This window comes from Schistocerca americana, chromosome 1 (genome assembly GCF_021461395.2).
Source record: "Schistocerca americana isolate TAMUIC-IGC-003095 chromosome 1, iqSchAmer2.1, whole genome shotgun sequence".
Lineage (NCBI taxonomy): Eukaryota > Metazoa > Arthropoda > Insecta > Orthoptera > Acrididae > Schistocerca > Schistocerca americana.
In genome coordinates, this window is record NC_060119.1 from 666,108,889 (window position 1) to 666,123,047 (window position 14,159).

The following is a 14,159-nucleotide window of genomic DNA, read 5'->3' on the forward strand; positions in this document are numbered from 1 at the left end:
CTCTTTAATTTTAGTGTCACTGTTAGTGGTAATATTACCATTGGTATCACATGGTGAAGGTACTGATTGTATCTGTTGCTGATGTGCTTTACATAAAACCAGATTCTCTACAGATTTTTTGCCAAATTTCAAGACAGAATTTCATTGTGGAAGCTGTTACAGGTATCTTGCATTGAAATCTGTGCTAAGTTTCAAGCTTCAGTAAAACATCACCAGTCGTGGAGATGCTGCATTCTTTTGAATTTGACATGCTCTTTTTTCCTCTTTTTTTTGTGGATCAGTATTGACCTATTTTATGTACCATAGGGTATCAGTACCACTCTTTATTGGTTTATTTGGCAAAAATCTCTCAGTTGCCACTGATACTATTTCTTTGAATTTCAGGGTGGTGATTGCTGTAGAAAATCGGGAATACTCGCAGAATTACATTTACCTGAAAAATCAGGAAAATCTCAGAAACTTTCAGGAATTTTATAATATCTCATGGAATTCTGTGTTTTTAACTTAGCATTGAAACTGAATTTTATTGAGTTCTATAAATTAAAAATGTTAAAGTACTTAATATTTCAAAGTGCATTAGTTTAGTGAATATTATATTATCTTTGTTTAAAAACTGTGGTTAAGCTATCTCTTCAGCCTGTGATGTAGCTCAGCTGAGAAGAAAGAAAAATTGTTATTGTGGTATACTGCCTACCCCCCTGCTCACTATTAATTTTCATTAATTTAACAGTGGCTTCTTGACACAGTCTTCCTCCTCACATCTGAAATTCTCAGGGAATTTTTTCTCCAAGTTTGGGTAGCCACCCTGATTTTAAGCCACATTTGGTCTACACTTGTGTAGTTGATTTAGAAGGAGTGGAGACTATTTCTTAAGAATTTTTAACTGCCTTTTTAAATTGTTACCCTGTGATATCTGCTATTCATCGCCATCCTGCTTGCTCACTTGTCTTTCTCTTTGTCCCAGGTCATGTGGGTATCACAGGGAATGAACTGACCAGCCATTCAGCTGTAGAAGTGGTTACTCACCTTACATTTGCTTTGACAATCCCAGGTGCAGATTTGTGGATGCAAATAAGGCCTGTGCTCACTCAGAAATGAAACAACATATGGTTGGCTACTGCTCCCTCTAATAACCTCTGTGCCATCAAAAAGACTACTGCTGCTTGACATTCCTCCTCCTGTTCCTCCTGATAGAAGTCTGCATTGGTCGTACCAGACTAATCCATAGTTTTATTTTATGCAATGAACTGCCCCCACATGGTGGTTGTGGAGCCTTACAGACTGTGACTCATATCCTTCTGTCCCCTCCATGCAAAGTGTTGTCTAACGAATTCTGTGCCTCTAGTATTGGCACACAATTCAGGGAAAGTTGGAGCTGGTTCTCCATTTTCTGTGTGAAGTGGTGTTTATTTTCAGATATATGTTTTTTAAACTACCTTTGTGACTGGAGCAGTTTGGTTGAGGTGGGGCTCCCCACATCCCGTGATGGGTCTAGGGAACCCTCAACCCTATCTGCTTTTCCAGCTGCTTTGTTCATCCCTCTTTTACTCCATTATAATTACTTTTAAAACTGGTTTGCCTCTTTTTCTGCACACCCTATTTTCATTTTAGGAATTGCACTCTGTTGAACAGTGGGTGCTCTTTAACACCTTGACCATAATGGATTAGGGTGGGACGACTGTGGATAGTATGACTCTGATTACCTGCAGAGTGCTGGAGCCATTCACCTGCTGCTTTACCTATTTCTCTCATCTTTTTATTACTGATGGACCTACTGGCATCACTTATGTTCTGAGGCTTCTCACTTTTACTCTTCTGAAGGCATTCTTCATTCTGTAACTGTTTTCACCCATAATTTCTCAACTGTGCAATCAGTATTGCCTTTAGGCCTCAGTTTTATTGCCCTTACATACTTTCGTCTTCAGACCACATTACTGATGGACATCACTAACTTCGGATGAACTATCTGTGGTCCAAGTGACTGATGATCTTATCACTGAGTCCCTTAGCACCAAACTAACAAAACATCCAGGCTGAAGAGGAGCTCCCAGACACCAGAAATGGTCTCTAGTGTCCACAATAGTGAACAGAATGAGCACACAGATGTATCCAGGAAATGATACTTTCACTGCAAGGATTGCAAATTATTGTTAAAAACTGCAGCTATAATTCCCATGAAAGTGGTATTTGTTACAAGAATGACAGACTCATGTAACAAACTCAGAAAGAAGTAATTTACATCGAACATGGACAATGTTCACTACTGTTGGAGAAAATTGTATGGAACAGTTGTAGTGTTCACAAACAGTATTTTGCCATATAGTCGACTTCGTTAGAACTATGTTTACATAACAATTGCAAACTTTCAAACAGTCTCCTAGAACAATTAGTGGAATATTGTGGATTTATTCCATTGATCACAGAAATAGCTACATTGCAATAAGGGAAATAGATTTGATGAACAAGATACTGCAGCCCTAATTCGCAGGATAAGCAACGAAGCCACAACATTTTATTTACTACTAAATAAAACACTTGTTAGCTTACAAAGCTTCTCAGAAATTTATGTATAATCATATAAATACACGCTGAAATTGGGGGGGGGGGGGGGGGTTGTCAGCTATATGAAAGAGGATACAGCTTCCAACATCTGTATGATACAAAAATGGATTTTACTACTTATAATATAGTATGAATTGAATTGTTTAATATAGCACTCACAAATGTTTGAAAGTACACAACATGTCAAATACACACAAGCTCTCAAGACATTTTATGAAAGATAATGGAAAGATAACATCGCAAATAGTAAAATATTAAAATATAGAATTTCGACATAGAAGATTCCGAAATGTAAGACCTCACACAGAGGGCAAACAGGAAGTCAAGTTACACGCGTAAATAAATGTGCAAAATGCATAGATTTTGTACTTAGTTTAATTAGCGACACCTTCTGCTCAAAATAGTAGTGTTCAAGCAAAGCACAAATTCCACTTGGGGTAACTAACAGTGCAGACTGCTGATTCAGATTAGATGTTTTTTTATAGATTAGATTTACTTTCATTCCAATTGATCCATAGTGAGGAGGTCCTCCAGGATGTGGAACATGTCAGAAAAACAACAATACATGACAAATATTTACAACTAAAACAAATAAGCTAATGTACCATTCCACAGGTCCCAAGTGGAATGATCATCATTTTTTTAATGAACACTATATGAAAGTCATTTTACAAATACTAAGGCACTGAATTTAAAATAAAAAAGTTTTTTATTTATTTATAAGGTAATAAACATGTAGTACAACTACTATAATTCTTATTTACAATTAACACGTTACTGCACTGAAATGGTGCAGAAGTTAGATTGTACTTACACACACACACACACACACACACACACACATTTACAAGGAACACATTACTGCACTGAAATTGTGCAGAAGTTATATTGTACTTATATATATACACACAAATCAGTTGGTTTTACTGAGAAATTCATCAATGGAGTAGAAGGAGTTGGCCACCAATAAATCCTTTAGGCTTCTCTTAAACTGAATTTCATTGGTTGTTAAGCTTTTTATGGCTGCTGGCAAGTTATTGAAAATGTGTGTTTCTGAATAATGCATACCTTTTTGTACAAGACTAAGTGACTTTAAATCCTTGTGAAGATTATTCTTATTTCTAGTATTGATTCCATGAATTGAGCTGTTGGTTTGAAAAAGTGATATATTTTTAATGACAAATTTCATTAAGAAATAAATATATTGGGAAGCAGTAGTTAGTATCCCTAGTTCCCTAAACAGGCTTCTGCAGGATGGTCTTGAGTTCACACCACATAGAACTCTTACTGCACATTTTTGTGCCCGGAAAACTTTAGCTTGGCCTGATGAATTACCCCAAAAAATAACCCCATATGACATTATGGAATGAAAGTAAGAATAGTAGGCCAGCTTTTTCATTTTTATATCCCCTATGTCTGACAAAATTCGCATTGCAAACTGAGATTTGTTAAGACGCTTCAGCAGTTCTGTGGTGTGCTCCTCCCAGTTGAATTTATTATCAAGCTGTAATCCCAAGAATTTAACACTGTCCACTTCTTCTATCTTCTTGTCATCGTATGTTAGACATATACTCGTGGGACACTCCTTACAAGTTCTGAACTGCATGTAGTGTGTTTTTTCATAGTTTATTGACAAAGAATTGGCTAGGAACCAGTGATTAATGTCCACAAATATTTTATTAGCTGATCTTTCTAAGACTACGCTTGATTTGCTATTTATTGCAATGTTTGTATCATCGGCAAACAAAACAAACTTGGCATCTGGTAATGTTACTGATGAAAGGTCATTGATATACATGAGAAAAAGTAAGGGCCCCAAATTGAAACCTTGTGGGACCCCACACGTAATTAGTTCCCAGTTGGATGATGCCCGATAGCTTGATACATGTCTCTTTCCTAATAACACCCTTTGTTTCCTGCCAGAGATATAAGATTTGAACCATTTTGCAGCATTTCCTGTTACACTATAATACTCTAATTTACTTAAAAGGATATTGTGATTTACACAGTTAAATGCCTTTGACAGATAACGAAATATACCAGTTGCCTGCAATTTTTTGTCTAATGATTTAAGCACATTTTCACTGTAAGTGTAGATAGCGTTCTCAATATCAGAACCTTTTAGAAATCCAAACTGTGACTTTGACAGTATGTTATTTTAGATAAGATGGTTATAAAGCCGATTGTACATTACTTTTTCGAAAATTTTTGAGAATTCTGCCAACAGTGAAATTGGATGGAAATTTGATGCTATTTCTTTATCTCCCTTCTTAAACAGTGGTTTAACTTCAGCATATTTCAGCCATTCAGGAAATATTCCACTGATAAATGACTGGTTACACAGATAGCTTAATATGTTACTTAGCTCAGAATCACATTCTTTAATTAACTTTGTTGATATTTCATCATACCCACTAGATGTTTTTGATTTTAAAGATTTTATGATGGACGTTATTTCTGTTGGGGTAGTGAGGGTCAAATTCATATTATGAAAGTTACTTGAAATTTCTGATCTGAGGTATTCCATAGCATCATCTACCGAACCTGACAACCCCATCTTTTCAGTAACAGTTATAAAATGTTTGTTAAAAAGTTCTGTAACATATAACAGTCTTTAACATTTTGCAGTATTTCTTGTAACGTGCTATAGCATCAACATCAGAACTGTTTTGGATTGACAGATACAGTTTTTGTTTTACAAGATACCCCTATTCCTTGAGTAATCCATGGCTTCTTTGTAGACTTTGCTTAAACCTTGGTTAATTTTGAGGGAAAACAGTGTTCAAATAAGGTAAGCATGTTATTAGCAAAAGTGTCATATTTTTCATTCATGCCATGAGCACTGTAAACATCACTCCAGTGAATGTCTCTGAGGAGTGTCCTAAAATAATCAATTTTTGGCTTATTGATTACCCTCTTGAGCGCAGATTTAACTGATTTTATATCCTGTTCAGTATTAACATTTAACAGAAGGAACTGCATGTCACAGTCTCAGAGGCCATTGACTATTGGTTTTGTAATATAATTTTGTTCATTGGACTTTTCTTTAAAGATATTAACAATGGCCGTTTGTGAGCAATAGGCTACCCTAGTGGGGAACTTTACAACGGTAATTAAGTTGAATGATAGTGTTACTAACTCAAATAAGTTGTTATTGGGAGAGTCATTGAAATCACCAGCAACCACTATTTCTTTGTTTTTGGTTGTTAAATGGGCCAGTACAGCTTCAAGGTGGTTTATGAACAGATTAAAGTTACCTGCAGGTGCTCAATATACAATTAATATTATGAAGGATTTTTTGTGAAATTCTGCTTCTGTTGCACATCCTTCCATATGCTGTTCGAGGCAAAATTTATGAACGTCTATGTTCTTAAATTTATGACAGTTCCTAATGAATGTGGCAACTCCTCCTTTCTCCATTTCTGATCTACAAAAGTGAGAGGCCCAATGACGACAATATTAACAAAACATGAAATCTAATCTACTTTCCATCTTCCTCCATTTCTTCTTTTGCATTTTGTAGAATACCAACTCAAAAAAAGAGGAAGAAATGTCACATATTTATGATAAAAATTGTATATTAGTAACGACATGCAATACTTTTAATTTTTTTTCATGTTTGACGCAAGAGAGCCCTCTTAAACTACTTTAGCTGTTGTCAAAGCTACAAAATGCGACTGTGTCATTTGAAGATATCCATAGTCTTAATTCTTGCACTAATCTACTTGTTCCAGGCGTGCAGAGGATGGAAGTGTTTTCTATGGTGGATGGGCACGTATGGCTCAACCTATTGTTCATTTTGCAGTTGTTGAAGTGGCAAAGCCTAACATAGGTAATGTTATATTACACTAAACAATTTTCTGGTAAGAGAATATTTTAATGGAAAATAAAGTATTTTAGCGAGTATATGGCTCAAAATAAGTGCTATCTAGATTTTGAATTCAGATTGCTGGACACACACACACACCAAGTGTGATTTGTACATGTAGGTTGTGGTATATCCCATCTGAACTAATTTTTTGTATTACATTAGTTGTTATAGTGCTGTCAGTGACAAAAATATCTGGATGGACTGGGATAGAATGTTCCCTCCCTCCCTCCCTCTCTGGTGTGTGTGTGTGTGTGTGTGTGTGTGTGTGTGTGTGTGTGTGTGTGTGTGTTTGTTTGTTTTTAAGCATTCCTGTCAAATTTCAAGGTATGGATTTGGCTTACTTCAGTCAGTAGTCATTAAATGTTATTCTTGTTCTTTTCATCTTCTTAACTGACAAGAACCTTAGGTACAGCAACCTTACACTATGTCAAATGCATGCATAATTTATGCTGGAATGAAATGTAATCTAACAATTTCTACTTTTCTTCAATAATTTTTCCGACAATCTTCATATATACATATACTCTATGTATTGATCAAAATCACTTGCAGTATCCATCAGATAACAAAAGATTTCTAACTTGAAAACACTACTTAAAAATTCAAAATGACAGATCACGTAATTTGCTTCATAGAGATGATAGCCATTATCATATTTTCCTTGATTTATTCTGTGGATGACAAGTTTCTCCAACATAAGCCAACAATTCATGGAGTACACAGAGACTTTTTCTCTCAAAGTTACTGTAATCGTCATCCCATCTTGAAGATATGCCTTTTCTCTTTGCCTGGTTCTCCACATGCACATAAAGCAATGAATCCACACAGTAGTTGGGCTCTCCTATATAATAATTTATGTTATCTTTCTTCCATTTGTGGGCATCATGAACCCGCACAGTATCTGTGCTCTCCTACGTAATAATTTGTATTACCTTTCTTCCATTTCCAAGTATTATTTGGCTGCAAGGCATACATAAGAATACAAACAACTCTTCTTGAGTGATATGTAACTCCACAGTGTGTGTGTGTGTGTGTGTGTGTGTCTGTGTGTGTGTGTGTGTGTTTTCTTTTTACTCAGGTAGATGCTGTGCTTTGAATTATATGCACTGCAATATCAAGATACTTAAGTTGATTACTATTTAATGGTTTCATTTTGTTTAGTACCTTTATGAAGTGGTTAACAATTTGAATTATTTGTGGGAAATAAATGTCTTACATGTTTGCAGAACTAGTGATGATATTTGTTTCCTGCTAAGAGGTCTTAGCTCTTTTTCAAGATCTTGCAAATGCAGTCATAAGAAATTCATGTCAAATTAAAAGAAATATACAACTGAAGCACAGTATCCACTTCACTTCAAAGGTGCAGACCATCTTTATGGAAGTCAGCCATCCTGATTCATATTTCCTGTGGGTGAATATTTTGGATGAATATTAGAATGATATGTTGAAACAGGTTACAGCTGCGTATGCTTTGTTATGCGACAAGGATTTTTAAACAATGATAGTACTCTTGTACAAGAATATTGTGCATTATTCTACGGTGTATTGTTGCTGTACGCCAAATGTGTTTTCAAAGTTTTTGGCATGCTCTAAACCAGTGATAGATTGGTAAATGAGAGACAATGAAAATCTAATGTGGTACTAATCTTTAATTGATTAGCATTTCCAGTATGAAGGTAATAGTTCATAAGTTAAGCCGTTAAATGAAGTATGCCATGTGCTAAATTCTTCCCATTCACATAAAATGTCTTTTTCACTGTCTAGACAGGTAGTACAATCTATTTGATAGGCAAATGTGCCAAGTGTTTCCTTCCAATACCAGAATTTGAGGATGATGTAAACTTGTTCTTCATAAAAGTCTCTTTCTATGTACTTTTTCCATTTGCTCCTGCCTCTTTCTTCTACTACTGTAATTAGTTCTGTTTTTACAAGTCATTTTAAAATTTTTCCCTTACTTTTACTTTTTTTGCTTTTATTTCTGTTCCCATTTCTGCCCATTTTTTAACCTTTCACTTGTTTGCTGCATCATTTAATATGCATTTCATGCAATTCTAGTGCCTCTTGCTCTTATCTTTTTCAACAAACTTCAATTCTACTGTTAATCCGTATGTGCCTGTGGTCTGATCTGTTGAGTGTTATATTTTCTAGCCTGATTATTTAAAAGAGCTGCCACTCATTCTTTTATTTCTGTTTCTTCCTCCTCCAGAAAAATAAATTATATAATAGGTGACCCAGTCATGTCCTAGTCCAGTTTTTGTTTATAAAATGTGAAGTGAAAAATAAATAAAACAACTTTGAAATTATTTATACATCTGCTTCCCAGTTGACAGTTGATTGATGTAATACAGAGAATACATATGTTGAAGGGAAAGAGAAGAAAAAGATCTGTGTTGCCAAAATTGTTTGTAGGAGAAATGATGAGGGAAGAAAGAAATGTGTAATAAGTTACAATGAATCAACCAACTGGGAGGAGGGGGGGAACACTGTGAATCTTTTTCTTCTCCACCCTCTCTTGGAAGATAATTAAGGGAAAGAATAGGTGTGGAAACTGTGTGAAGGTAATTAAGGTGCACTGTTTGAGATTGTAATAGTAGAGAATTATTGTGAAGCTGGTTCGATGAACCCTCTGCCAGGCACCAAAATGTGATTTCCAGAGTATCGAAGTAGATTTAGAAATAGATGAGAAGTTCAGGCTAAGGATGCTAAGTTTGTGTTGGCTACTGCAAAAGTAAACATTGATTTTTTTGTGTCAGAAACATAAGTTCTTTATTCAAAGTAACAAAATTGAAACTACGAGTTGAGATGGGAGATGAAAGATGATTTAATTTTTTACCCTAAGGGAAAACCTTTTGTTCCATCTTAGCCTCTCTCTCTCTCTCAGATAGACTCAATTTCTCGCTGACTTTTTCACTACTTAGTGTATCTGCTTGGCACTCTCACTTTTATCATTTTCATCCTTTGTTATTTGATCTCCCAAGGAGCTGTCTTTGATGCTGAAGATTTTTTGTGTAATTTAATCATTAGTTCATCATGTGCATCTTATGTTTAGAAAGTAAGTTTCATTGTTTTTACTATGTTAGCATCTAAGGCATCCTTCACGTTTCTTTTGTACTGCTTAGGGGAAAAGAGACCATCAAGAGTACGTGCTGACATCACTGTCAACCTGAGTGTACGTAATGAGATAAAAGCAGAATGGGAAGGTTTGCGCAAGCATGATGTGTGTTTTTTGATAGCTGTCCGTCCTACAGCACCTATTGGTTAGTATTACACATTGATAATTTTCATATTATGATCATGTATTTATAGTGCCGTCATTTTCTAGTGATTGTTAATTTTTGATTATTAAACATAAAAAAAATTCATGCAAATGAATTAATTTTATTTATGAAATAATGAATTCCTTGTGATGCTATTGCTGGAATTTCATGTTTAACATGCTCCACTTGTGATTTAGAATCACACATTCTAGGCGATATATTGTAAATCACTTTCATGCTGTTACTAAGTACAGAGTGTTTCGAAAAGGACTTTACAACTTTAAAAATTCATGTAAATATATTGAAAGAATACATAGTGCTGGGTTTAATGTTATTTTGTTGGGAAACACATCAAGTTTTTTTACCTTAAAATAAAGATGTCGTATGAGATTCCATTGGTTATCCTGCACACATCCATTGGAAGTCAGTTTCTTCCCAAACTCACTGTAGCATTGCAGATGTAGCTTTGCTCAGTGTTGGTGTAAATTCTTGCTCTGAGTTCAGGTAGAGAAGCCGGCACAGGAGGTACAAACATGATATCTTTGATGAAACTCCATAAAAATAAAAATTGAGTTGTGTCAGGTCTGCTGAACATGGGGGGCCATGCAGTTGGTGCATCACAGGCAATCCATTGGCCTTGAAAACGGTCACTGCACCACCTTGCATGAAATAAACATTTCTTGGTCATCTCATCGATCTGTGGTATCAAAAATTGTTGTAACATATGCAGGTACACTATCCCATGGATGGTTCTCTCGCAAAAAAAAGTGGCCATACACTTAGTTTTTGCTCAATGCAGTTTAGGATTATCAAGAACATTTTGCATTGTTTGATGTGGATATGCTTTACCCCAAATTCTTCAGTTGTGTGTGTTAATCTAGCCAGTTAAAAGAAAAATCAACTCATTAGAAAAGGTGATTTTGTCCAAAAAATTTTCATCCTCGTGTAATTGATTTAACATATCTGCACAGAAGTTCTTGTGAACAATTTTATCAGTGTCTTTTTTTTTTTTTTTTTTTTTTGCTTGTACGATAGTCAGTTTGTACGGTTTGAAAAGCAAACGGTTTCTTGGTACACGCCAAACAGTTGTGTATGGGATTTGCAGTTTGCGAGATGCTTGTCAGGTCAGTTTCGTAGGGCTGTTGACAAAACATTGTCTTACTCGTTCAACGACATCATCAGATGTGCTTGGACGACCTGATGATTTCCCACGTCTTACTGAGCACCCTGTTTCTGCAAAACATTTATGCCATTCATAAATTGTAGGTCTACCAGAAGGATCTTTAGCGTACTTGGTACTGAAATTATGCTGAACTATTGTTGCCGACTTTGATTCTTAAAACCAAAACACACAGCTAGCATGCTTGGATCCAGTGAAGGCAGCCATCTTTAACACAACTGTCAGTAGCACTCCTTATGGTGCATTTCGGCACTAGAGAACTACGCGAGACAAATCTTGATGCATTTTCCTCTAAATTAACATTACAACCACCTCTGTAGATGCTATGAATTAATTTACATGAATTTTCAAATTCGTAAAGTCCTTTTTGAAACACCCTGTGTACTCTCAATAAGTGTTCCTTTCTAAGAAGGAAATGCTTTGTCAGGTGGAGCCATTTGAAATGCACACATACTGAGTGTGGTCATTCAGTGATTAAAGCATAAGACTCACATTAGGAAGATTGGGGTTAAAATCCCCAACCAACCCTGCAGGGTTAGATGGGAAGACAGTACTTGGTGTTGCACTGTGTGCCCTGCAATGCTTCTGGTGTTGCGAGTTCCTCCAAGGCATATGACAGAACTGTGCAATTAGAAATATTAAGTCGCAACAAGTGCTCACTTCCCCCCCCTCCCCTTTCTTCTCTTTATCCCCTCCTCCCTCTCTGACAGCAAAAAAGATAAAAATTGTGGAATCACTGATTGACATTTGTGGACATAGTAATGAAATCTTAAATTTCTGAAAATATGAGTCCCAACCTCTAGTAAAAAGATAAACTGAAAGCAGAAGCTATCTAATATTACCAAATGAGGACCAAGAAGTAGTTATGTCGTATCTGGTCTCACACAAGTGTATTCCACAAAAAGAGCTAATTACGTTATAACAGTGTGAAACTATTTTTTGTTATATGTTGCAGTTTTTGTATAAACAAAAGAACATTGAACAATAGGGATCAATCGAATGAGGCAGCACAGTTGTTAAAAATCAGCTTCATGTTTCAGGGGATGAATTTTGCTCTACCTGCCCGTCCTGATTTAGGGTTACTTAAATCATGTCACGCAAATGCCAGGATGTATCCTTCAGCCAGGTGATGCTTGACCGTCAGTCTTCTAAAAATGTTCTTATGTTGTATGTTTTATGTGCCTATATATTTGGCTTATTTATTTTCATGATGAAAATGTTCTGTACCATTATCAGGTGAACCCTGGATGAGTAAATAAATAAATACTAATTATGTTCATATAAAAATGTTGACATTTCTTGAAACAAAATTTGTGTGGCAGTTAGAGTATATAGTACAATTTTTTTTTCACTTTACATCTAGCTTTTAGAGTATGTCCTCTGTCCAAGAACAAAGTAAAAGCACCTTTTATGTCTTATAATTGTTCAAATGGCTCTGAGCACTATACGACTTAACTTCTGAGGTCATCATTCACCTAGAACTTAGAACTAATTAAACCTAACTAACCTAAGGACATCACACACATCCATGCCCAAGGCAGGATTTGAACCTGCGACCGTGGCGGTTGCTCGGCTCCAGACTGTAGCGCCTAGAACCGCATGGCCACTCCGGCCGGCTGTATAGTATAATGAACTGTATGTGTACATTATATACCTAATCAGTTTCTTATTTTCTGTATTCAGCTTACTGCACATCTGTGATAAGTGGCTTCACTGAACACATTAATTGCCAATGCTAGTGTTATAGAAGCTGACAAATCAGACATCTTGTCATTACTAACACTGAAAGAAAACAACCTTACTCTGCTGTAGAGTGTGTGTGACTCATTGCAATTGTGTATTTGATCCGAATTTGAACATAGGTCCCTGCTTCTCGAGAGCTGTGTACTACCCATCGTCTAAGAATACCCCATGAACTGACTCAGGTTCTCAAGTTGTACTGCTTTCTCCCCAATGCAGCATATATTGTGCATAGAGTAACACAATTCCTCCTCATATTAACTTGAGGCTAAAGTATAAAATGTAGTCCTTGCTGTATCCATTCTCTTGGAGTGGTCAGACTCACAGCACTTAGGGGCATCTTGTGCAAAGACTGGAAGGTAAGTGTAGAATACCATGTTAAGCTGAGGCTTTGAATCAGTTTGCTCAAATTGTATAATTGGTGGTGCGACTCCCATTCAAAGGAAAGTATGGATTTTAAATCTTAGTTAATTACTGCTAGTGCACTTGTAATAACTCTCACATACTCTTGATTCTGTTTACCTCTCTGATTTTACAATATTACCACCACTTCTGTTGCAGGATAATGCTTTTTATTTCCCACATTATTTCTCTCTGTCTCTTGCTTTCTGTATTTATTTTCTCCCATGCCTAAGATATCTTATTTTTTATTCATTTCTTTAATAATTTGTTCTTTTCATGTCTTATTCGTATCAAATGTCTTGTTTACTCCTGTGTCCTTATGCCTATGAACCTACTTTTCCTGCTATCAGTTCACAGCCTCCTTTGTTACAATGTGGTGCCAACAGGGTGATGATGATGGGTTGTAATTTGTTAAACACCATAACTTGCAATAGGTTTACGTATTGCCAGTGTGCTTCTGTCTTGGATTCTTCAACCCACATTTGTTTGATGATTTTTCTGACATTTTGCTAGCATGAGTGGCTGGCATTGTCAAAGCTTCACCCTCCATTGCTGGTGGGAGGTATTTTGTCTGGTCATTACCGCTGTGGTTCTCCCCTTGCTATCTGCAACAAACATTCATGTGCATGTAGGTATTCGGTACATGCTGTGTCCCAGATTTGCCCTATGCCTTGTAACTAGCACAGCTATTTAGGATAGGTGTTGGTCCTTATCTACCTCCATAGCAAATTTTATACTGATCCTCACCATGGCTCCACCTGACAAAGGTGTTGTCGACATACCTGTACCTTAGCTTAGGTTTATGAGGACCCAAGGCTAGAGCCTATGTTTCAAAATCTTCCATTAATAAATTGGCCACCCTGGAGTTAGTAGACTACCTAAGACATCTAAAAAGTTTCCATGGCAACATAAAATTTACTGTGGAGGTAGAACAAGATCAACCATACCATTTATAGGTGTGCTGGTTACGAGGAAAGATGAGAACCTGGGACATAGCACGTATCAAAAATTGGTACACATGGACTAGGGTGTGCACAAACTCAAATTTTCGCATGAGCTGGGAAGGAGGATTGATTTTTATGCTTGTAATGCTCACAAGATGAATATGTGAGCTGTAGCATCTTGAATGTGAGAGGCAACATGAATA

The 14,159-nt window shown here is 36.2% G+C and overlaps 1 protein-coding gene across 1 annotated transcript in view; it reads left to right on the forward strand.

Annotated features, from left to right (window-relative positions):
• The window catches only part of LOC124608554 (RNA helicase aquarius), a 339,510-nt gene that overhangs the window by 192,234 nt on the left and 133,117 nt on the right, over positions 1–14,159 (forward strand). The window contains exons 12-13 of the mRNA XM_047139996.1: positions 6,297–6,394; positions 9,553–9,690. Of these exons, the coding sequence (XP_046995952.1) occupies positions 6,297–6,394; positions 9,553–9,690 (236 nt within the window). The remainder of the gene's footprint in view (positions 1–6,296; positions 6,395–9,552; positions 9,691–14,159) is intronic.